Raw genomic sequence first — 25,473 nt, forward strand, 5'->3', positions numbered from 1 at the left:
GCTGGAGCATTTGTAAGACCAAAAGGCATCACCAAATATTCATGCAAACCAAAAGATGTCGTCAAAACTGTCTTGTAGACGTCTCCCATAAGTAATCCGGATCTGGTGATAACCATTCTTCAAATCGATTCTGCTAAAGCAAGTAGACCCTTGAAATCTATTGAGTATATCATCGATCCGTGGGATAGGGAATCCGTTCTTGATAGTGATTTTATTGAGAGCTCTATAATCAATGCTCATTCTCCGAGATCCATCTTCCTGGTTCATTGTTTCTTTATTATTGGCTCGGCTAATTGTGTAAGGTGGCCGGTTCGGTGGTGTACTACCGGGAATGAATTATGTGATCTTCAAGACTTGAAGGAGGCAACTCGCCTTGTAAGCCCTCAGAGAAACAGTCAGCCAGAGTTTGCAGAAAATCTGGTCGGCCTGACATATTCGACCTTTTATCATCATTCAGTTCTTTCAAGAAAATCGGGTTAAAAAAAAATATCTGGATTTCATCAAGTGGGATGGACTTGCCTTTCAGTTTTCCATCAAATACAATCTCGTTGCCCTTCTCATTCTTCAAGATGGCTTTCCTTGCCCTAAAATTGACCGCCAAGGGATTCCTCGGAGGACGTCACACCCTTCCAAAGGCATGATGTAAACGTCCTCGTGCCTTAAATATCCTTGAGTTTACCAACGACAGGTCACTGATGGTTATATTGTCTTGTGGGTGACTACCATGGGTCTATACCTTGCACTTTCCTTCAAGGGTGAATCTGGGCTTATCCTGGATTCATCTAGGTATAAACTTTTCTGCCAAGAGTTTTCCAAGTCTTCATTCTTTTCTTGGCCGGATTTTAACTTTTCTCTGCCTAGCCACTGAAAAGTGTTATCTCTGTCAGATTCTTCACGAAAACCCATGTGTAATCTGGGATTCTTTATGGCTTAGCCCTGTAAGACAGAGCGATGAAGACGGGAGCGTGCCCGATGTGCGATGTACGAAGGGTGGCAGCGACTAATAAGCCCGGGTTTGGGGGACAAAGATTCTTTCACAAAAACCTGCGTGCCAAAAAAGAAATGGTGTTGTGTAAGTGTGGTTTACCATCTGATGTGCATATCTTCTCATCTGTATGTTCCCACGATGTGCTGGCGACTTCTTGTGGGCGTGCTTCTGCCATGTGCTAATGTGACAGTTTGGGAATTTTCAGCTACATTTGGAATGAGTAAGTGAAAATGGGAATGCGAAGTGGAAATGCTGAAATGGAAAATAGTAGCATTTTGGCGATTTTTGAATAACAATGCCATCTCTCTAGAGATATTAGAGTGTGCAGGGGTATATTTGGGTTTTATTGGCTAATGTTTTTGATGTTGGACAACATTGCTCTATTTGAAGGTTCTTGGAGTCAAGATCTTGTATTTAATGTTTTTAGATCAGAGTTTTACTTTCGTTTTCAATTCAGGTACCTCCAGAGCCAGATTCCAGAAGCCGACAAAGAGAGGTTCTATTTTTACAACAGTTTTTTCTTCCGAAAGCTAACTGAAGTAGACAAGAACCTTCAAAATGGCTATGACAAGAGCAAATCATCTTTTGAGCGTGTGAAGCGATGGACAGCAGGAATTAATATTTTTGACAAAGATTACTTGTTTATTCCTGTAATGCAAAGGTAAGATGCTTTTTCAGCAACGAGCTCACTTCTAAAGGGGCAATAGTTCTAGTAGAATAGAACGATAACCAGTTCATGACTAGGGGTTGTTTTCAAGACACTACACTAGCTTTGTGATTGGGGATTTTTGGTCTGTTCTAAGTTAGCAATCCAGGTACACAAAAGAACTGCAAATTATCTCTTGGTAGTCATATTTATTGTATAGAAATGTTGTAGTGGCATTCAAGCATCTTCCTGCCTCCATTTATTGCACCTTATGTATTTGTTTATTTATTGCATATCCCAGCATACACAATCTGTTTATATGTGAAAGATTTGCAGTTTCTTTATTGCATGCATGTGTATTTCTACACGTATAGTCATATATGTGGTCTCCTATTCTTATCTGTAACCATTTACACTGGTAGACAATTCATGAATGCTCATGTTTTGCAAACAATACATATTTGATCTTCTTGTATGTTCTGTGAACATTGCCAATGGTAATATGCATACAAGCTAAAATACTTAAATTTCGGCAACTATGCTTGGAAAGAGACCTTTTGTATGATCGAGGGTGACTTGTGTTCTTCTAATTATTAAAGTTTTTGTGTGTACTGCGTGATGGATTGTGAATATCTTTGATTTCTGTCTATGGATACTTGATGTATTACCAGCCAAATTAATTCTTTATTTTGCACTTTGAACAGTGCTCACTGGAGCTTAGTGATCATTTGCCACCCACGATACTTGTCAGAAGGTTCAATGCGGTCTAGATGCATTAGTTCTTTCTTGCTTTCTTATGATGACTAGATTAAAGGCCTACTAATGCTAAAACATGGGGATGCAGGTCGCTCAGATGAAGGTGATTACCAGCCTCCTGTGATCTTTCATTTAGATTCTTTGGAGGGTTGTCATACATATGTAGAGGAACCTATACGAAGGTGTGATTCTATTTACAGATTGAGATTGTTCTTACTCAGTGACCTAATCTGAAACAACTAATTTGTGGTCCTACATTCAGTTATCTTGTGGAGGCATGGAGAGAGAGGAATGCCCGCAATGACGATTCCGAAATCCTTCACGCTTCGAAGTTTGTAGCACTCCAGGTAATCGCTCTTATTTTGTGCTCGAGCGAAGGTAGAGATTTTATGTGATTTCATGTCTTGAGAAGATTGTGGAAGGACATGCAGCAGAGTCGCACTCTTAACCTGGGCCATGTCAGGTGCCACAGCAGACCAATTATTCTGATTGCGGGCTCTTCCTCCTCCACTATGTTGAGCTCTTCATTAAAGAAGTTTTGGAGAACGACTCTACAGACATTGTAAGTCACATTTTATTTATGGATAGGAATATCTGTTGATAATAGATCTTTTTTTGGCAAAATCAGGATGCACATTCTTGTATGGATCTATTTTCTTCATTGCTTGTAGAAGAGGGTATACATTAAGAGTGTTTAACATGGTATTGTAACCTTTTCGTTTAGTTGCAAATACATTGGTCCAAGTCGAGTGTCTTATACTGGGCATCCAAATGTATCTCATGTCCTATAAGATACTATTGTAATCGATGACATGTTTTCTTGGGGTGGCGGTTGCCTGCAGGCTTTTCATGAGTGGTTCAAACCAGCGGATGCCTCCGGAAAGCGGGCGCACATACAGTCGCTCATTCAAGGTTTAAGGGCAAAGAAATCAGCTGGAGAGCCACAGCATCTTACAGACACCTATGTTATGAGGCCTTCAGAAGTAGGTAGTTTCTTTTGGACATGATGTTTGTGATGTGAATAAGACAGCCATTCTTTCTGGTATTCTGTTTGATCGGCCTTTGAGTGTGCTTGCTTCTTGTCATCAGCATCATGAAAATGATTTGCAGCTGAGTGCTTGTACTAGGCTGGGGCATGACCATGTAGAACTTGGATATGTAGAGGTTGTAGAAGAACAGCATTACTTTTGTCATTGCTGCCAACATGATTCTTTTGATGAGCGGGAACAAGGAGCAGAAGTCAACAATGTGAGGCCAATTCTGATGCCTTTTAGTACAAATGTAGAAGATAACTGTGTTGTGCAAAGATATGGCGACTGTGTGTCACTCGATGACTCTATAGAGTGTGATATCCTCGATGTCAATATGAAAGATGTTCATGCTCCTTTAAGAGAAGCAAGCAATCGACCAGATGAGTGTACTGTGAAAAAGGTAGAGGATGCCTCAGTTAAGTCCAATGCTGTTGAGGAAAGAGTCACGTCTGCAATTTCAGACCCTTTTGTAAACAGTAGCACAGCGTTTGGAGTGGCTTTATGTTGTCATTATGATGATGAAACAATTTTTGACAGGCGAATCTGTTCAGCCGGGAAGTTGTCATTGGATGATACATCTGAACAAGTATTCCAGATATGCTCAACAAGTAGTACTAGTTCAGAAAAAGCTGGCAGTCATCCGAAGGTAATTAATTCAGTCATTGATGGATCCAAAGCTGCTGTCCAAGAGCCGAAAGATGATTCCCTTGTAGATCTCTGTGTCTGGCTAGAAGGCAAGGAAGCAGTCAACAAGATTGATTTCAAAAATGTCATAACTCAGCAAACCGCTGTTGATAGCCAGCAAGAATTTGGTATGAATTGTATGGAAGGATCCAAATTTCACCTGGTACGCGAGGTCGCTGCTGCAAACGAATCTTCTGAAGGCAGTCTCTTACAAGAGAAAGTTGACTCTTTGGTGCCGACCTTCAAGGAGCATGGTGTTTGTATGTCAACATTGTTGTCGACAGCAGATGAAGATAGCCGTGGTCTAGATGTAGCTGAGCTGGATGGGACCCCAAGGATATTTACTGACAGAGCGCTGATGTCCGAGGGTGAGGAGGGCTTTGTAGATTTGGAAAGGGAGCGGGGAAGTCAAAGGAGGAGTAAGCAATGCAAGGTGGGTTCTGTGGCTAGGCGCATCACAAGAAGTTCTACAAGGGGAAAAGTTTAAGCCATTGAGAAAGTGATCAAATGATGCAATACTGACAAATATTTATGTAGTTGAGCTTCTTCCAAAGTAGACACTTCATAGACTTGGCTTGCTTACTCAAGCTGGCAGCTCAAGTGACCTTGCCTATACCTTAAAGCACGTTAGTGCTAATTTTAGGGATACTTGCAGGGTCTCTTTTTGGTAGGTGTACATCTTGTTATATAACAATTTTGTGCACCTCAGAGTTAAAGCATCATTGTCGAGCGGAAAGATGGTGCTTTGTACAGACCTTATGATACCTTCAGAATCATTGATCAGCTTCTGGCTGAAGTAACTAATGAGTAGGCTTTTAGGTTTTATGCGACCAAAGAGTCCTTGGTTGCCTTGTAAATTTTTCTGTATAAGAAACATGTTCCCTCAAGAATCTGCGCCCGGCTTCGGACTTTTCATATACTCTTTATTTAACTGTTTATTGTCTATATGCATCTTTAGAACAGGGCATTTGGAGTGGGGTAACTCTTTTGTTTTCCCAGGCTTCTTAACTATCTTCTTACTTGCAGTCCGCAAATTCGGCTGTTAGTAAAGGGTGCAAAATGAAGCCCATTACAATTGGGCATGGTCCGATTAGGGTCATTATTGTCATTTTGCACATTTTTGAGATTAGTGAACTACTTTTGGGAAGGCGTACTCGCAATGAAAAATTGAAATGCTCCATTCTCTTATGTATTTCTTGCAAGCTCTCCCTCTTCCTTTGTTCTCCCATATTAATACTTCACACGCTCAAAGTTACCATATAATAATAAGGGTGATCATTAATGCTAATTCTCTTATGAAACTCCTATCACCAATTTCTCGAGACTTCAGCATTGATCCCCACGAATATGCGAAGTGTGTAAAAATTGAAATAAACTTCTGCACTAGACAAAACAAGAAGATTTTTTTACGGTATGGAGGTAGGAAGAATAAGGTATCAAATTAATCCTACTGTATGAATTCATTGCACAAATCAACAACCATCTTAAGCTCTTGAGCTGCTTTATTAAAACTTTGAAGGGGCAAGGTAGAAAACCTTATAGAACCTTTCACGTTGCAAGGAATACAGAACCAATCTTTGAACAGCTAGAATCTTTAGGCATGTGGTCTCAAGGTCAACAAAAATGAGAGAGCATCATTTGTTTATACGTATTGAACCCAAGGACAATTATTTTTTACTCCTTGGAAGGGAGTATGTAAGGGGTACCCAATCCTATAAAATCAAAAAATACAAAGATACGATGTGGGCAATGCGGCAGTCAAGACCGATGGGGGAGGTAAGGTGATGCAGGCAGATGTCATAGTGGGAGGTCCAGGAGGGTGCAAATTGTAGAACGACGCGGACTGGCATCGCACGAAGTCAGTAGCGAGGCTGGGGGTCAACATTTTTTATATATAATAAAAACGAGTGCTGTAATTAATAGTCGTGTTGGTTTGCTCGCCTGGTTACGGGGTCCTCACGAGAGTTGAAGTGCAGGTGGTTGCATGTCCGAATCTTTAGTTTCCCTTTTGATGGTAGGCATCTCGAGTTAGGAGCCTAGGAGGTGAGCCTTCTATCGAGGAATCTGCGAAACTAAAGAATAAAACTAACATACGAGCCATTATCCTTGGAAGAGAATCCTACATGATAATTCCACAAAAAAATTATGAAAATCAACAGAGAAAACATGGTGAAGATATCCATGGCTTCCCTTGTATTGTATCTTTTATTAAATTTTAAATTCACACGAAGCTACTTGGGTGATAGACAAGTTGAAACGTAATGGCTCTACTACCTATACAATAGGTAATTTGTATAAAGAACGTACTTATAGACTAGTGCCTTCCTATCATGCCTTCATGTCTTCCTCTTGCTTGCTAACTTGCATCTTTAATACAAAGGTGCCAAGCTCATGTAAACATAATAGAAAAATAAAATAAGAGATCGTACTTTTAAGTTATTAATGGAAAATGTGCTAGTGCATAATGCTTTAGTATGCACTTTCTTTTATCCCAAACTATATCGACTTTCACATTAATATTAACACACTATAGGACCTTGAAGTGCTTTTATATTATAAGTTCGCACTCAAATCATCCTTGGATATTTACATTTGTGCCTCATGCTCATAGTGTTTTGTAGCCAAAAGAGCTTTTTATCACAAAATCTCCCTTTTTTTTTTGAGAATTTGGAAATAATTGTAGGATTGATATTTGATACCTTCGATGCAACGTCTTATACAACTTACACGAGTTTATGTTGCCTTTGTGGAACTCTCTAACATCTTCAATAGTAGGATTGATATTTGACATCTTCGTTGCAACCTTATTCAACTAATATGACATTCTTATACAATTTACAAAAGTTTTTGTTGCCTTTGTGGAACTCTACAATCTAGAATGCCTATTTGCACGTACACGCTCTTATGTGTGTAGTAGTTTTTTGAAGATTACACAATGGCCACATATTTAGTATGTTTGCTCAATGCCATAAGTACAAATTTTTCAATCTTTAGCTTAATTGTCATACACATATATGCAAACCCACTTGATGTTGAAGGATAACACATCCACTAAATGTAAATTTGACTTCATGATAATGTATTTTGCAGGAGCATTATTTGGAGATATATATTTTGAGTTAGCTATCGTTATAAAACTACTTTGCTGCAAGTGAGACAGTCAACAAACACATGTCCATTTCTTCGTTGTGATTTGGGATTATTTTCGCTTGTCTGTGTTTCTTTGAAAAGAGGCCTCTTGGGACCATCATAATTATGTAAAGGAAAGACCGATCTTTAGAACAACAGTGTCAATAAGTAAAAGCATAACAAAATGAGTTGAAATTGAGTTGTAATTCCTCCTCTCAACTTGATATGCTACAAAAAATCACAATGTTATGAATGAGGGGTATATATGATGCTATGAAATCTCTTCTCCACGAAATGAAAAACCTTAAAATGTACTATAAAATTCATTTTTTAATGATTAAAAAGAAAATAGCATCTCCTTTGAAAGACAATAAAAAAGCAATTAACTTAAATTATTATCATCATTAGATGAATAAAGCCAGTTTATTCCAAACCGATAATGTCTTGCTAGAAACTTTGGCAATGTGGTAATGGTGGCTAGGAGAGCTTGAGAATCAAGATCTTCAAAGTCAACCCCCAAGGTTTATTTTGAGACACAATTATTCATCACATCAACACAAAACAAAACCACTCAAAACCTTCTTGTTGCAAATATTGTAGTGCTTCAATAGTGCCAATAATGCTATAAAACGTACGGTAGTTCAATACTTAATTATTGGGCACAAAGATTCACAAAAGGTAATATAAATCCAATAAGAGAATACCTTGCAAAGAAATAGTGTTGATGATTGAAAATGCCACTCACAAAATGCACGACACATAGTAAACACCTATATTAACTCTTTTGTTGTTTGAAAATCTTTGATTTTTTGCAACCTGTTGCATAATATGTGTCGTGAAAACTAGTTATTCCTTGCTAAATTATGTTTTCTCTTCTATCATGCAATTTTTAAAGTATGAAAGAATTTGGCAAGTTTTAGTTTCAAGCAATATAAGGCCATCAAGTTTTAGTTTCAAGCAATATAATGGCCAATAGCTCTCTTAATGGCTTCGAAAGAAATATATTCGCTACCTATATAGTGTAAGGACACACTCTAAAGAGAAGAAAACGTTAAAGGGAAATTAAGAAAAAAAAAACACACATGTATCAATGTATATATATGGGCATGAAAAGTCTTTTGACTTTCCATTTTCATGGGTCCTTTCATTTCCTAAACTCACGCTTCACTTATGCACTTAAGATGTTTCGAAAGGAATTCCATTATTTCGAGGTTGGAGAGATCTAATCAACTAGTCTTACATTTACTTTCAATAATATAATTTAGCTAGTCTTTTTGGATGAAGGCACAAAGAAGTTCTAAGAGCAGTTAAGTTAATGTTACATAGCTATTTCTATTTTTGAATATGTTAATTCTCACAACTACTTGGAATCCACATTTGGTTCCATTGTTTTTTGTATTTTTAATCACAAAGCATAAAGCCTCAACGTATTTTTAAGCAATGCCAAGAATATCCATCACACTTTTGACCTAATATGAGTTAAGCTCACATTGATATGCAATTAGAGGTAAACCAAGCTCAATTAATTTTCTAGAAGCAAGTCTAAGGAAAAGATCCTCATAAAGGCATTCTTGGGTATCCAACATCCTTTATAAGATGTTTAACCAATATAACACCAACATAGCCCACAAATTTTGAATAATATTATAAAGTGCAAGATCTTCATCTACATGTAGTTATTTGACATCACAAAATAGTTTGTGCTTTCTTGGGAGTAGTGCTAAAACAAACGTGGGTTTAGTGTAATCCCACCAATAAATTTTGCGGTTTACCTGTAGAAATTAAATTTGAAGGTGAAAAAACCTACAAAATTAAGCATAATTTTGTGTTAAAACCTTCAAATTTAGTCAATTTACCTCTATAATTTCTCATATGTAGGTTTGCCAAGTTTTTGGCAATTTGTTTTTTCGAGCACTACTTGGGAGTCCTTGTGTGGAGAAATTGTATGGAAGATGCCTTCATGTAGGGCAATCAATGTTTAACACTACAAGATTGGTGCAATATAAAGGTTCATTTACAATAGGGCAACATATTCCAAAATTTCTAACTGACGTTAATCAAATGAAGAAGACATTCAACAAACAAGTAACTCTTAAAAAAAACTTAATGCACACTCCAATTTGTGATTATATCATTCTATAAAGAGGCTTAGATTTTGATGGCTTCAATTGAGACATCGAAAGGGTTTTCCTCATGGTTGCTTTGTTGTTTCTGTAACCAAGTGTCACAAAGATCTATGCGAGCAAGATCCCGCATGGCTTTTCAAAAAAATAGCTTACTCCACATTGCAGTGCAAAGCCTACATCATAAGAAATCTTTTTATGATTACTTGCATCATACATGCTTCTTTCACATCAAGGACTCTGTTTGCAAAGGCAATAGTGCTAGTGGTGACTAGAAATGTCGACTACTTGTTGGATTACAAGTTGTCCAACTAAATGCTACATCACAGACATTGCTCGTATATTTAAGCAGTAGAATTTAAGTACTATTTACCACCTCAATGTGTAAAGTCACTAGCGTTGTCGATCAATCTAGGAACCTCCCTTATTATTCAAATATCTTAAAATAAATGTGTTTCCCACTTATAAGCCTGTGGTATGCAAGCTCTTTTAGCTTTGAGATTGATCTTTTTGTGTACTGGAAAATGCAATAAAGTAATGCATGAGATGTCCTCTACTCAACCAAAAAGGCAACTTTACGCTTTATACTCTATTCTACTATTCATACACTAACAATGCTCTCAAGCAACAATACTAGATTCTCGTTTCTTATAAATAGGCATGCTCACTTTTTTATTAAATATAACCCACACATCAAAAGGCAATAGCTAAGTCATATGAATATTCTCCCTATTCTCTATCAATGTACTTTATATGTGATGTAGAAAATTAACACGTTGCATTGACAATCAATTTCCTTGCTTGCATCGGCATAAAGATTTGCCAACATGTGGGAGAGTGGGTCACAGGGCTAGAAAAATACTTCTTTCCTAGTAGAAGAAAATAAGGGCAAACTTGAAATTCTCCCGGTTTTTAGGTCAAAATTGAAGCTTTTGCCGGTAATTACACTAAAACTGTGAAAATTTCCCGGTTTTCTTAAAGGCAAGCTCAAAATCTAACTGGGATTTTGGGATTTCAGCTTGTTAAAATACACTAAACCCCGGTTTTTTTCTAACACTGGTGGGTCATTGACAAATCATGCAAAAATGGGTTTTTGATTTTTCATGTCTTTTAGAATAGTGTAAGGTCTAGATTTTAGATGCCTAGGCTTCAATTCATCCCTCAAACAAGAAAAAAAGGAAATTTATTCAAGCAATTTAGTGTGCATTTTGATATTCTTAAGCTATCTAGCCAAAAAGGAATTCATCACTTAAACATTCATTACATAATAAATTTCATGTATTAAAATTGCCATTACCATTTCTTTTTGGCTTTCTAAAACAAGCCTTATAGGAGAAGAGAGTTAGGCGGACATTTGAAATTTTATTACTTCCATTACTGATTGGACCTACCTTTTCATGTGAACAGTTGAAACCTTCAATTGTTTAGTTTATCAATTTGTTTTTTTGTGTGAATGATAAACCTAATGGCTAGATTCTTCCCATTTGCTCATTGATTGTCATTATGTGGCTTACCATTACCATAAGGCATCCATGGTGATAAAGGTATTTCTTGACAAGAAGTCTAGATGCTACTTTCAATGGAGAAGGAAGTCAATCATAAGGTGGTAATGCAATCATTTTGCCAAAAACAAAAGGGAATAAGCATAACATCTAAAAAGCCCATAATAAACTAGTATCCACTTTCCATAGGAATGTGGAAATGCATGCCTGATATGTCATTTTTAGGTTGAGGAACCTAGGAACCTACTAGTGAGGGGATTGAGAGCCATTTGTGAGTTGCAAACTTTTTGAAAGGTGAAAATATATACACACACACATGATGGCTTGCCTTTCACCCCAGCTTTAGGAAAGCAACCACAGCAACTAATAGTCAAATCTCTTCAAATCAATTCATATATTCTCAAGATCATGGCAAAGTTTGTGCTCATTCCAAAGGTATGTGAGCACTTTGTAATAAGTCAATTGAGTGCTTGAGAACATCTTGAGGCAGTGTTCGGGAAAAATCATTTTTCCAAACATACAGAATTCCTTTTCTTGATTTTGTCAAGAGGAAATTTTAGAAAATTAGGTCATTTCTCCGGGTTTTTACACTATTTTTCTCTTTTTCCCCTTGCTCTCAACCGGCATCTTTGAAATTGAAGACGACACGATATTAAACTGAGACACATTTTTCCCGAACACTGTCTTGAGGCAACTAGATCCATACATAAACAAGAGTAGAGAAAATTCAAGAGCTAGCAATTTATTTTTGTAAATGCCCATTTCTTTGTCTACATTTAGTTCTACATTTTTTGATTCATTTATTGCTAATAAGAAAACTGGCTTTTAGACTTTTGTTGAGCTCTTCCTTTTGAGTCATGTATAAACAGCAAGATGTTACAAATGAGAACGTAAAAAAAGAGAAAAATTCTTAATGGGACGGTTGCATAAAAAAATGTCCATTTCCTTGCAAATTCAAACCTACACTCTATTCTTGTAAATGTCCACTTCCTTGTCTATGTTTGGGTCATGTTGGTAATAAGGAAGATTGGCTTTTAGAATTTTGTAGGGTTCTTTCCTTTTTGAGTCATGTTACTATTGCTAGAGAATATACCACCCCCTTGATCGAAGAATAAAATGTTATAAATAATAACTTCAAAAAAAGGAGAAGGGAGGGAGGGGCTTAATGGGATAGTTACTACCAAAAAGCTACAAAAAATTATTTAATTTGATGCCCTTCCCTTAGATTCTCTTCAAGGGTCATGTAGACAATGATCTACCCACAAATTTGGGAGGCTGACAATCTTAAAAAGAAAGTCAAATAGAAATTTAGAAGGTGTTGATTATGGCATCATAGATGTACAAAAGCATCTTTGCCAATCACACAGCACTAAAAATTAACACACTTGTCCTCAGTGATTCCTCACTTTGTAGGAGTCATGGAGAGGACAAAACCGTTAGCCTCACATGAATCGATGTGGGTTTTAGTATATTTTATTAGGTACCGATAAGACGTTGTGTTCATTAAGTGCGCAACCTCAACAAGGCATAGTTATTGGTTATTGTTACCAATAACTATGCCTTGTGTGACCTTGCTTAACCTTTAGTTGGTATACAATTCCTATGCTTTGTAAGAATATCTTGTGCTAAGTCTCTGGCTGCATTTTGCTAAGCACATGGTAGTCTTGTAACCAAAATAGAGTGTGTTTCATAAAACTTCCTGTAGAAAATTTAAACTTTATAGTTTTGATGTGGTAAGGTAACAAGAAATAGTTTATAGTTTGATGTGGTAAGGTAGCAAGAAATTTTCCCTGAAGAACCTGTTGGTGAACACAAAACATGATTAAGAATTCTAGAAAAACCATGCTTGAGCAGGTGATTGAATTGACTCCTTGTGTGCATTAAATGTCCAACAAACCATTTTTCTTCTGGGTATCAACTAAGAGTTACTATATGATATCAGATGAGTGTATAATAGAGTTTTTAATAAGGCAAAAAAGGTAGATTTTACAAAGGAGAGTATAATATGTAAGGGTCAAAAATGCAATTTTGGTGCATGCAAGTGACATCTCCATAGTCCTTCTAATAAATCCCTCAACCTATTTTCAAGTACCATTTTTTTTTTTTTTTTGCATAAGCACAAACTAGATAGTCACAAATGGCCTATGTAAGATAATGGGAGAGTGCGTGTGACCCCCTAGTTAATGCAATGGCTTATGCACTAAATAAAATGATACGAGAGAGTGTGTGGCCTTTTAGTGAATGCTCTCTTAAACACTCCTAGGAAATAAGTTTGATTTTGCCATGTAGCTTAATCTAATGCTCCAATGATCTCCACAAATGCTCCCAAAAGTTCCAAGAGTCCAGGGAGGCCTTATGGAGGCCAAAAAGCTATTTATACATGGATATTTTATATCAACAAAATCAAGGAAAGGGCATATGGTTCAGTTTTGTGCTAGCCCAACAAGATTAGGGTTAGGTATAAATTTGGGTCATGAATCTACATAATGAAAACACAAAAAACTAGAGAAACAATGTGAAAGTTCTCTAGGGCCTATTTAAGGCTATTAATAGGAATTCAATAATAGAGGCTTTTTGTGTGAGAGAAAACAAAAAAACAACACTAACATTTTATAGCATTTGCTATCACAACAAAATATCATGCTTTTTGAAAACAAGTGTAAAAGTGTATTTAGATTACAATATATTCCAAAATCATAAAAAATAATGATTGGAAAGCACTTGAAAGCAATGTAACAAATTGAGGGGAAAAAGAAAGGTGTGAGAGGAGTAAAGAGATTGTGTGTGACCCAATACTCAATGCCCTTCCCAAAAGAGAGAGAGGTACATAAATGTCAACAGCCTCTCACAAAGGTTTACAAGAAATAGTAAAAAAAAACGTTCGTTGCCAGGTGGAATTAATCAACAAGCTTCATCCAATGGTCCACAATTGCACCCAAAATGCTTACAAGAAATAGTAAAAAAGAACATTCATTGCCATGTGGCATTAATCAGCAAGCTTCATCCAATGGTCCACAATTGCATCCAAAATGCAACCCTTAACTAAGGCCTTAGTTAAAGGAATCCGAAAAAGCATAAACAATACATGAGGAGCATGTTGTAGAGCTCAAAGTGAAGTCCTTATAGCCCATACTCAAGCACACCTCAACACCTAGAGAAAGGGAATTGGAATGCTCACATGTGAATCATGCTTCACAACGTGTTACAACTCGTTTAAACAATTTGTTGGTGGAATATAAGCATTAAAAAGCATGAAGAGAGTGACTTTAAACATGAAGAGAGTGAGTTTAAAGGTAGATTTCTTGTTGATCTTTTGCTTTACTCTCAACAAACCATTTGTTGACATCATGCTTTCCACTTGAAATCGCGGTTTACAATATAGATCTCATGCTAAAAAAGCATATCATGTATTTATGTAAATGTGTGTGTGTGTGTGTGTGTGTTTGTGTTTATTTTTATGTATATGTCTACATATATATATACGTATATCTATACATAAACATATACTTTACGATGTGAATAAATTTCGACACTAGAGTGCTTCATTAGCTGGGTTCACATCGAATTAAAATTCAGCAAAATAGATGTGCCATTTCAACATTTCTCAAATGAAAGAAGATTGAAAATTTTAATTGATGTTATGCTACTAATTTTGGCTAAAATATTTATTGATAAGCCTAGAGGAAAAGGGAGCATGCGAGAGAGACACAAAATGAAGCAATATGAGTATGAGAGAGAGAGAGAGAGAGAGAGAGAGAGAGAGAGAGAGAGAATTTTCATGAAAGCATGTGAGATTTTTTAACTTAATAGTGTATCGGAGTAGCGAATTTCGTGTTTCAAAGGTGTACCTTGTAAAAAACCACAAGAAGGGTTAGAGTTTTGTCAGGTCAATGCTTATAATCATACAAAACATCAATATTAATTCTTTATTGTTTCATTTTTATGTTTCAAAAAAAAGAAAATATGCAATTTTTTTTGCATGGAAGGGTTTGCACAGTCTCCCCAAATTATCATAATATGTGGGAACGTGCCATCCCCATTGTAGGATGGAATTTTTAGCGCATTCATTCACTGCAGTCTCAATGTCAAAAATCGAAAGATAGTAGTGCCTACTCATCACAAGTTGCGTTCAACCTTCCTAATGGCCTCACTATTGGAAATGAACATGGTAGTGAGGTGGAGTGGCCAGTGCAAAGGTTGAAGCTACTTCACCAAGCTTTGGTTAAAATAGCTTTGAAATCAACCACATGATCACGAAGATCATCAAGACCTTCCATAGGACTGCCACATTTGACACATACATATTGACCAAAGCATTGCAAGCACAACTAGTTCCCCAACACCCCCCCCAAACTAGAAATATCGTTGTGAATTCTCTCACGCATGTGAAGATCTTGGATCCCATCAAGAACTTTTCATGTTTTTGTAAGGGCACCAAAGTTGGCATACATATCGATGAAAGCACTACCAAACACAATTTTTTTCTACAATCGCCCTTGACTAGCAATCTCAACATGACCTCTCTCTCACCCATGTAAAGGCCTTGCATAAGGCCACAAGTTCTCAAGGTGCAAGCATATGTGCTTGCATTTGGAGAAAGGACACATCAACCAAAGCACTACCAAGAACGTCTCCAATAGCCCTTGACTAGCAATCTCATCATAAATTCTAACACCCATGTCATGATCATGCATAAGGTCGGTATCTTGTGAGGCCATATGTCCTTGAGGAATAGGTGATTGTATGTGGAAAGAAGGGAAGACATCCTTTGAAAATGGCACAGATATGCCTTGCCACAACAATGTTGGGAGGCATACTTTGCAATCAACACATTCCAAGTGATGACATTTTGGAAAGGTGGCCCATCAGAACTTCTAGCACTTTCATAAGGATACCACATTTGGCATACACGCTCACCAACGTGCTCTTGGATCACATCTGACAAAAAAGTTCTTTTCCATTCAAGAAAGCATGAGCCTAAGAGAGATACGAAGCAGAGATGAAGCCACAAACATATTGGTTGACCAAAGCACCGCCAAGAATGAAATCTTTCTCCAACATCAATCTCATCGTGAATTCTTTACCCATGTCAACATCTTGCATAAGACCACGAGCCTTCAAGGTGCAAGCATAGGTGGTTGCATCTAGAGAGAATTCTTCCCTTCACTTTTGCTGAAAACAACAAGGAGCTTCCTTGACACAGCCATGTTGGGAATAATGTGCAATCAATAGGTTGCAATAGATGACATTTCAAACAGAAAGCTCATCAACTTTTTGTGCTTTCATAATGACCCCACATTTTTTCCATACATATCAACCAAAGAATTGACGAGCACAACACGTTTCTCCAACAACCCGTGACTAAAAATCTCATTGTGAATTCTCTTCCCCGTGTGAAGGTCATGTGTAAGGCTACATGCCTTCAAGCTGCAAGCATAGGTAAATGTAATTAGATAGAGGACTTCCCTACGCATCCTAGGAAAACAACACGAAGCTTCTTTGCCATACCCATGTTGGCAAAAAAGAAATAGATTTGAGAAGCCAACAATCAGTTTTAATTGATGAATTTCAAATACTTAAACAATACATGTCGATTGTACTCTGAAATCGGTAAGACCTAGGTATACAAATTTCTTGGTTTTGGCAGTAGCAAAAGCTTTCATAGTTGTAAATAACTTGAGAAATCAAGAGAGTTTTGACAATAGCAAAACACTCTTTTCGTCAAGAGAGATTGAGAGCTTCTTTCTTGTTCCTCCTCTCCAAGCATAGGCACACCCTTCCTTCTTGTCTTCCCTTCACATACTTCACAACCACTTTCAAGACCTTTCCAAAAACGTCCCCCAAAAGAACCCCAAATTGCCCACCTCTCCTTTTCTTGGTTGTTGTCAAAAAAGGTTTTTTAGTTTTAATATTTTTAGTGCTCCCTTTGGTTTCCCATCATGGCACCATATATATCATCTACCTTGACACTTACCTCATGGTGGAATAGTCATGGTACCATGGATGTTCCCCTCCCAATTATCATAAGAATCATTCTCTACATAAGGGCCGCTCATGAGGGCGCCTAGGGCATGAATATCCCCCTTCAAGGCACAACCTCCTTCGACACACTTCATTAGCAATGCTAATATTGGCTGACAGAAACACTAGGGATGACACACATGACACCATGCACAAGAGGGGGATGCACCCCCACTGATGCTTATGGGGTGAGTCTCACGTGGTGGTCACACAAAACTTAGTTAGTAGTTATTTGAACTGATAACTAAGCCTCATTCTTGGTCACACATAAAAAAGAGCATTTAATGTATAACTATGCCTACCCTTTGTAACTATGTCGATTTTGGCATAGCTGGGACTTTGATTGAATAAATAAGCATTGCATGACCATGCAACAGGATTGGTCGTTTATTTACTGGGCATAGTTGGCACAATTAGCTATAATTGATAACTAAACCTCGTGTGACCATAGCCTCACTCTATCTTTATACCATGCATTCCATTCATTTGTGTTTGCTCATGGGATAAGTGGGTGCCATGTGGCACTCCCTCATCATTCCCCCCTTTTTAACCACCAAAGTCTACCAAGTAATATGAAAAAAATAGGTTAATGGCCATTGTAAGAGCTTCCTTAACCCAAATCAAGCTCTATAAAATCACAACACAACCCAAATCTTCAATTTTGGTCCAAATTCCACCAAGATCTTCAATGATTACATTGATCTGACACTCCCTCAAGGCTATCTTGAAAATCATAATATAATAAAAAATTGGTGCTATTTTTATTATATCAAGCTCATTTTGAATCCGATTGAGCCCCAAAGACATTCAACATCAAATTGCATCCATTTTCCATAATTTCTAGCATAAAATACTTTCGGCCTATGATTCCCAACCACATCTAGCATACAAACCAAGAAACCATACTGCATTGACTAGTAAACTGCATCAAATTAATTGTTTGACATCACTCGATACTTCATTTGGCATACTTTCAATTTTTTTTTGGGCAATATTGGATATCAATAGTAACGAGTTTAGTGTTGTGGCTTGAATCTAGCCTTAAGGATTTGGATCCTCCACCTCAACGTTTAGTTTACCAAATAGTCCTCGTGGCCCTAGCCACGAGGACTATTAAAGAGTGTTGAGGGTTGTGCTTGTTACTTCGTTAGAGATAGTATCACATTCAAATCTCTCTCATGTCATGCATCCACATGTCTAAGGTTTTGAAGTGGAAACATCTATAAAGATAACCCTTCATTACTTCGGTAGCAATAGTTTCACACTCAAATCTCTCTCACATTGTGCATCCACAAGTTTGAGGTTTTGAAAAGAAAATATCTATAAAAATAACCCTTCGTTATTTTACGTCAAAAAGAATCAAGAGCTCAATAAATGCATTTGTAAATCAACAAAGATAGTGCGCACACCATCGTTGGTTTCATTGTCACAAGTTATACAACTTGCATTTGCACTGCAGCTCTCTCTCTCTCTCTCTCTCTCACACACACACACACACACACACACACACACACACACACACACACACACACTCACACGATTGCAATTGATGATTCTTATACCACTCTTAGCTCCCTCTCACTTGGCACTTTTGTCTGTTAGGTGCAATTGTCCAAATTTTTTTCCAAAATGTTATCACTCATAACGCACAAATTACAGGATATGCACAACATTGTTGTGGCAAGGAAACTTTGTGCTCTTTTCATAGGGTGCCTTCCCTCTCTCCATATGCAATCACCTATACCTTTAAGGCTTGTAGCCTTATTGAAGATGCAGACTTGGGTGAGAGAATTCATGTTGAGATTGCTAGTCAGGGGGTGATTGCAAGTATACCTATAACATAGATGTGACAGGGATGCTCAAGGCTATTTTAACAAGATGCGAAGTCAGGGTTTCTTGCTAGACAAAGATCGTAGGGGTGCTCTCATAGGAGTGTGGTGCCCAACAAGGTCTTGCCGAGAAAGCTCTGGAATGCTTTTGCAAGGGCTTGCTGAGAAAGCTTTGAATTGTTTTTGTGGATGCAACACGAGGCCAGCTCCCAACTATAATCACTTTTCTCAGTATGCACAATGCATGTAGTCACTTGGGCCTACTAGATGAGGGCCAAATACTTTCTAATAGCATGAGAAAAAAATACTTCATCAACAAAGAGTACTACATTGTGATGGTTGGTCTTATCTACCTGGCATGATATTATTAGTCAAGAGCTCCTTGAGAAAAGAGGTTATGTTGGCCATACTTTGATTGACATATATATGTTGAAAGAGATCTTTTGGAATGCATTCATCGGAGGGATATACTAATGGGAGGAGGCTAGGAATCATGTCACCAAGCTCAATGAAAAAGGTTCAACTGACAACATTCCATTGGTTAAGACAATCAACAAATGAGGTTTAAGATACGTAAAAGTATATGAACAACACAATGAAACAAACACGCTAAAATTTGCACATTGCAATGGGAATGGCATGTTTTCTCGTATTATAAAATTTGGGGAGGACTCTCATGTGCAAGGAAACTTGTATGTTTTTTTAGAACATAGAAAGGAAATTAAGTTTATAGCAATGGTTGAGAGTATTAATTTATGTAAATTCTAACCTCTATTATGGTTCTTTTGTGAGGTATAGAAATAAAAAAAGACATGGTACTAGGTCAAAAACAAGGTAACATATGCTTTTGATGAAAAAAGCTCTCTCTCTCTCTCTCTCTCTCTCTCTCCCCCCCCCCCCCCCCCCCCCGAGTTGCGATTCTCTTGTTCAAAGATGTTATTGAATGTTGAAATGACATAAACATAAATTAGTAAATAGGTTCTAAAATGAAGGAGACAACTGCTCTTTTCTATTGCATTTGGCTTGACTTGAATTCAACCATATTCTTATGTGAGTTCTTCTTTGTGAATCCAGAGGATTGTTTCCAAACTGCAACACATGCACTGGCAATTTGAAACAAGGTGTAAATAGGCAAAATACTACACTATTTCACTAACGAAATTCTGATACAACTAACGAAGCACTCTAAAGAGGATATTCTACATTATGAAATTCGTATTATATGATTAGGACGTGTTGTACTATTTTCCTCCCTCTCTTGTTTCTACCTTGCGTGCTCTTACTTCTACTTACTCTCACTCTCACCCTCTCCCTCTACCTCCACTTCTACACTGTTACCTATCTCCTTTCAAATGAGGCTAAGGAAGCACTCTAGTTGTGTAGAGCATAGAGCCTGATAGAGGGCCTCATAAGAGTCTTACTTTAAACCACCGGTAAGAAGGGTGAAGACGGGCCATGAACGGGGGGCAATGACGGGCTTTTTACGCAAGGGGGTTGTTACTTGTCTTCTTGTGCTGAGCTTGTGCGTTTGCGCTGGTAGCACTAGCGACGACTCTCTCTCGGAGGATGGCAGAGCTCTGATATCTTTCTTGTTCGAGTTCCCAGAGGGCTGCCCTGTTCGTGCAATCCTCTCGCGCTCCTGGATTATCGACCCTTCTGCCAGCGATGGCCCCTGCTCTTGGCAAGGTATTACATGCGACCCTTTTTCTCATCGCGTGGTTTCTGTTGATCTCTCCTTCCTCCCCTGCAACGCGACGTCGTCTTCTTGCTCCCCTGCCTCTCTGCCCCCCTATCTCGCCTCCCTCACCCACCTCCAGAACCTGTCTCTGCCCTTCCTCAACCTCTCCTGTCCCTTCCCCTTCTCCCTCGCTGCGAACCCCCTCCTCCGCTTGCTCAACCTATCCCACAACGCCCTTTCTGGCCCCCTCCCCAGCTCCCTGTGCGCCCACCTCCCCTTCCTCGCAGTGCTCGACCTCCAATCCAACCAGCTCTCTGGCTCCATTCCCCCCGACATCGGCCTCTGCAAGAACCTTGTTTCCCTCTCCCTCCAAGATAACAACCTCTCAGGAAGCATCCCTCCTTCCATTGGGCAGCTCTCCAATCTTGAAACTTTCCATGCAGGCGGCAACACACACCTCTCTGGCAGTCTTCCGTCTGAGCTTGGAAATTGTAGCAGCCTGGTCGAATTTGGCTTTACAGAGACAAGCATCTCAGGGATCATTCCGCCGAGCTTGGGCCATCTTTCAAATCTCAAATATATTTTCATTCAAACTGCGCATTTGTCAGGAAATATCCCACCTGAGCTAGGCAATTGCAGCAGCCTTGAGCACATTGACATCGACGACAACAAACTTGTAGGCCCTATTCCACCGCAGCTGAGCAAGCTTACAAAATTAAAATGGTTCAATCTATGGGGTAATGGGCTTTCGGGTGCTATTCCTCCTGAGTTGGGTTTGTTAGAAAGCTTGGAAATGATCGACTTATCCCAGAATCAGCTCGTGGGCACCATTCCATCGAGCTTTGGGCGGCTCACAAAGCTTAGTAACCTTCATCTTGGTATGAATTATCTGTCTGGTGCAATCCCAGCAGAGCTTGGCAATTGTAGCAACTTGATGGAGCTTCAGCTTGACAGGAATAGGCTTTCCAAAGCCATTCCTGCCGAGCTTGGGAAGCTTTCTAAGCTGCAAGGGCTCCACCTATGGAACAACTCTTTGGAAGGGGAGGTCCCTGCGACCTTGGCAAACTGCAATGAGCTTATCTGGATAGATCTCTCATGGAACCTACTGATGGGATCCTTAGATTCAGGTGTTTTCTCTCTGCCTTCCCTCAAACATATAATTGCTGTTGGAAACAATTTCTCCGGCAAGATACCCTCCACCATAGCCAAATGCAAGCAGCTAATAAGATTGAGACTCGACATGAACAGGTTAACAGGTTCAATACCTCGTGAGCTTGGTGAGCTTACTAATCTTACAGTTTTTGACATAAGCAGAAATCAGATTTCAGGTGGGATTCCTGATGTCATATCCAATTGCAGAGCTTTGCAGCGGTTTGATGCACATGAGAACCTTTTACAGGGCTCTATTCCTGCTGAACTTGGATCCCTTTCAAACTTGGTATACCTTGACCTCTCTTACAATCGCTTGGCAGGACCCTTACCTGAGACGCTTAGTCGCCTCCACAACCTTAGTGTACTCATTGTGAGCTCTAATCGCTTGTCTGGAGTAATCCCTGCAGAGTGGAGAAATTGCCAAAAGCTCACATACCTAGACCTCAGCTCAAACTCTCTCTCAGGTACTATCCCGTCTTCGCTTGGGCAGATATCGAGTCTTGGCCAGGCTCTCAATGTTTGCTGTAACAGCTTGTCTGGGACCATTCCCGACTCCTTCGCCCAGCTCATGTCCTTGGCAGCCCTGGATGTTTCTCATAATACTTTTTCTGGGCACCTTGATGTATTCAGTAAGATGGGAAGTCTGATAACTCTCAACATCTCTAATAACCTCTTCTGTGGCCCTTTTCCCAGCAGCACTCTTTTCGAATCAATGCCTAAAAGCAATTATGCATCTTGCTTTGCAGCTGCAAATGAATGTAGTGGGAAGAGGGGTACTGTCAGAAACAAGGCCATCTTCCTTCTCTTACTTGGACCTATGGGATTGATCGTTATTGTGAGCTGTGCTCTTTTGTATTCCCTTTTCAAAAGATCAAATGTACTCACTGAGAAGCACAAATCTGCAGTGTGGGCACCATGGTTGTTGACCCCTTTCCAGAAGCTCCACTTCACAATGCAAGACATTCTTGACAGAATGTCTGACACCAACATCATAGGGAAAGGCTCCTCCGGAGTGGTATACAAAGCAGTGATGCCAAAGGGAGAGGTAATCGCAGTAAAGAAGATGATCATGGCGAGCTCCATGACCAGGGAGCGTTTTGGGAAGAATCTGTTTAGAACAGAGATGGAGACATTAAGGACAATTAGGCACAGGAACATTGTAAGGCTGTTGGGATTTTGCAGCAATCATGAAACCAGCCTCCTATTATACAATTACATGGTGAATGGGAGTTTGGAAGAGTGCATTCACAAAAGGAGGGGGCTTCTAGATTGGGATGCAAGATACAACGTAGCCTTAGGGGCTGCCCAAGGGCTCGCTTACCTCCACCATGATTGTATGCCCTCCATTCTTCACAGAGATGTCAAGGCCAGCAACATCCTTCTTGGAGCCCACTTCGAGCCTTACCTTGCTGACTTTGGGCTTGCAAAGAGCACCGTCAATGCTTCATGTGCCAGCCAAACTGTGCTGGCAGGATCGTATGGCTATATTGCACCAGGTGTGTTGCTTGTTACACCTCAAATCTACGAGTGCTTGATGGTAAAGTATCCTTGTTTTGTGCTGTTAAGCATTCTTGTTCTGGCCTTGATGATGTTTGGAGATCATAATTACATGAAATGGGTAAATGCCAAAATTTATAGGTGGGATTGCACTAAAGCTAGGTTTGTTCTCTAGTATGAGCAACGTATTGACGGTGAAATTTTTACAAACATTGTGAAATTACCATCAAAGTCATAGTTAGGCCTAACCTTTGCTACCATGGTAGTAATGGGAGACATGCTCGGGGCTGTGCACAACAATGGGGTTCAAATGTCTAGGGCTCAAGCCAACCATTAATGCATGAGTGAGCCATATTGCAATGGAGGAGAATTTGAAGAAGGTTGACTTGGAGTGTTGAGGGGTTTCCTCAATGCTAAAAGACATCGGATCAGTGCTCACAGTTCCCCTCTCAACCATAGATGTGATAATGGGGTATTCCATTAAGACCATGTTGGAGCTACTGTTAAGTGGTTGGGTACGGTGAGGTAATGGTGAGACAGAGGTTATTGCACAACTCTTTCTTTTCATCACTTAAACAACCACAGTTACAAAGCTTAGCAAGAGAGAAGCAAGATTAGTGAAGCTTTAAAGAAATTGTGAATGGGAGTACAAAAAAGAGTCATTTATTTAATAGTGTGTGTTAATTATATATTAGTAGATTGCACAAAAAATGGAGATTATGAAATGCCTAAAAGAGCTCTTGGTTGTATCTCTACTTGGATGAGACTTTTCCCTTGCCAAGCCTTACTTTTCCAACTTAATGAATGGCCGGCTCCTTGGAAAAGATATGATGAAACCTTCATCATGGCTGAGGTCCCTTCAGTGCTTTTATTAGTAGTTTTGGTCCCTCTCTGCAAGTGCCAGCCTTTACCATGGTTGAGCATGCTCATCACTTTCGGAGTGTGATAGAAACTTAGTTCGATGGTTTTATAGAGCATGTTGTAACTATGAAAGAGCTCTATCGAAACGTGCACCTTCGCTTGGGCAGTGCTGATGTGAGTATATGTGTCTTTTGTTTGTGTTGTTATTTATGTAGTGTGAAATGTAGGATTAAAGTCTCTGTGATGTTTTTATTTTAAAGTTTCTGTCAAGTAAGTTTCCCTCATTTATTCTGCCTAAGCATTTTCTACAAGCATTGGTAATTTTCCCTTCCTATGTGTGTGTGTGTGTGTGTGTGAGAGAGAGAGAGAGAGAGAGAGAGAGAGGCTTTTATCATGATTTTGATTGTCATTCCTGGTTTACATGAGCAGAGTATGCATACACCTTAAACATAACTGAGAAGAGTGACGTATACAGTTATGGAGTGGTGTTGCTCGAGATGTTGACAGGGAAGAGGCCCGTGGAGGCGAGCTTAGGAGAAGGCCGACACCTCACAGAGTGGGTCCACGAGATGCGCCACATCACTGATGATGTGGTGGACATATTGGATCCTCGCCTACGTGGCATGGCAGACCCCTTTGTAAAGGAAATGTTACAAACCTTGATGCTTGCCCTAGACTGTGTCCACCCACTCCCCGCCGAGAGACCCTCCATGCGCGACGTTGTCACCCTCCTCCTCCACATCCGCCAACCCCACTTGGTTGACAACAACTCTAAGCTTGACCCTACCAAGCTTGATGCCCTTGTTTGTCATACAACCTCCTCTTACCCCTCCACCAAGCACGTCCATGCCACCTCGTTTTCATCCCCTCACAATTCTAACCATCTTTCCATCACTCGGCACTCCGCCGACAACATGCAAGAGCAAAGCAAGGGTAGTGATAGTTGAGAGCTGTAATGGATAAGGGCAATGAAGGTTAAAAGCTCGATTGCATTTAGCATGCATGTTGAGCTTCACTAATGTTTGTATCCTCCATTTGACCATAGCTTAACTTACAAGATGTAAATGCCTTAACCCTAAAACAAATAGAAGAGTAGGATAATTTTTACCTAGGCTAGATTGGCTAGGATATACATTGAGGGAAAGCCATTTATGGAGACTAGACAATACCTATGATGCTTGATGTATAGCTCAATTATTACCACTTGTATATAAATTCATTTATGCTTTTGTAGTAGTGTTTTAGTTTTTTTTTTCTTTCAAATTTAAGTGTAGTTGTAGTACATATGATGCAAAATAAGTGTGCTTTAAGGTGAAAGATGGTAATGCTTATAACTTGGCAAGATTGATCAGATGAATTTTAATTTCAGAGTAACTAACCTATGATGTGAGAAGTTCCAAAGTCAATGATTATCTGACATAATCTGAATTGTAAAGAGAAACCATTACAATCCAATACAGTGGGAAAGTCAATGATTATCTGACATAATCTGAATTGTAAAGAGCAACCATTACAATCCAATACAATGTTGCAAGAGACAAATCTTTAGGCCACAAATTCAATGATTATCTATTAA

The 25,473-nt window shown here is 39.0% G+C and overlaps 2 protein-coding genes across 3 annotated transcripts in view; both read left to right on the forward strand.

Annotated features, from left to right (window-relative positions):
• LOC147421862 (uncharacterized) overlaps nt 1-5,293 on the forward strand; it is a 52,371-nt gene extending 47,078 nt beyond the window's left edge. For both annotated transcript variants that reach the window (XM_086502687.1, XM_086502688.1), the window contains 7 exons: nt 1,446-1,649; nt 2,339-2,388; nt 2,479-2,572; nt 2,653-2,737; nt 2,854-2,952; nt 3,233-3,373; nt 3,480-5,293. In XM_086502687.1, coding sequence (XP_086358813.1) covers nt 1,446-1,649; nt 2,339-2,388; nt 2,479-2,572; nt 2,653-2,737; nt 2,854-2,952; nt 3,233-3,373; nt 3,480-4,592 — 1,786 coding nt within the window. In that variant the 3' untranslated portion in view covers nt 4,593-5,293. The remainder of the gene's footprint in view (nt 1-1,445; nt 1,650-2,338; nt 2,389-2,478; nt 2,573-2,652; nt 2,738-2,853; nt 2,953-3,232; nt 3,374-3,479) is intronic.
• Nucleotides 5,294-20,018: 14,725 nt separating this feature from the next.
• On the forward strand, nt 20,019-25,130 carry LOC147421863 (uncharacterized). Its single transcript, XM_086503286.1, has 2 exons — nt 20,019-23,035; nt 24,327-25,130. Exons 1-2 carry the CDS (start codon nt 20,179-20,181, stop codon nt 24,842-24,844), a joined length of 3,375 nt encoding a protein of 1,124 aa, XP_086359412.1. The 5' UTR covers nt 20,019-20,178; the 3' UTR covers nt 24,845-25,130.
• Nucleotides 25,131-25,473: the final 343 nt, after the last annotated feature.

This window comes from Adiantum capillus-veneris, chromosome 27, assembly GCF_014529385.1.
Source record: "Adiantum capillus-veneris isolate H3 chromosome 27, ASM1452938v2, whole genome shotgun sequence".
NCBI classification, from domain to species: Eukaryota; Viridiplantae; Streptophyta; class Polypodiopsida; order Polypodiales; family Pteridaceae; genus Adiantum; species Adiantum capillus-veneris.

Bases quoted from the DNA above. Each gene is read 5' to 3' on its own strand.
- LOC147421863 (XM_086503286.1), top strand. From the start codon at position 20,179: ATGACGGGCTTTTTACGCAAGGGGGTTGTTACTTGTCTTCTTGTGCTG. The intron at 23,036-24,326 runs GTGTGTTGCTTG...TTACATGAGCAG, and splicing joins GTATGGCTATATTGCACCAG to AGTATGCATACACCTTAAAC.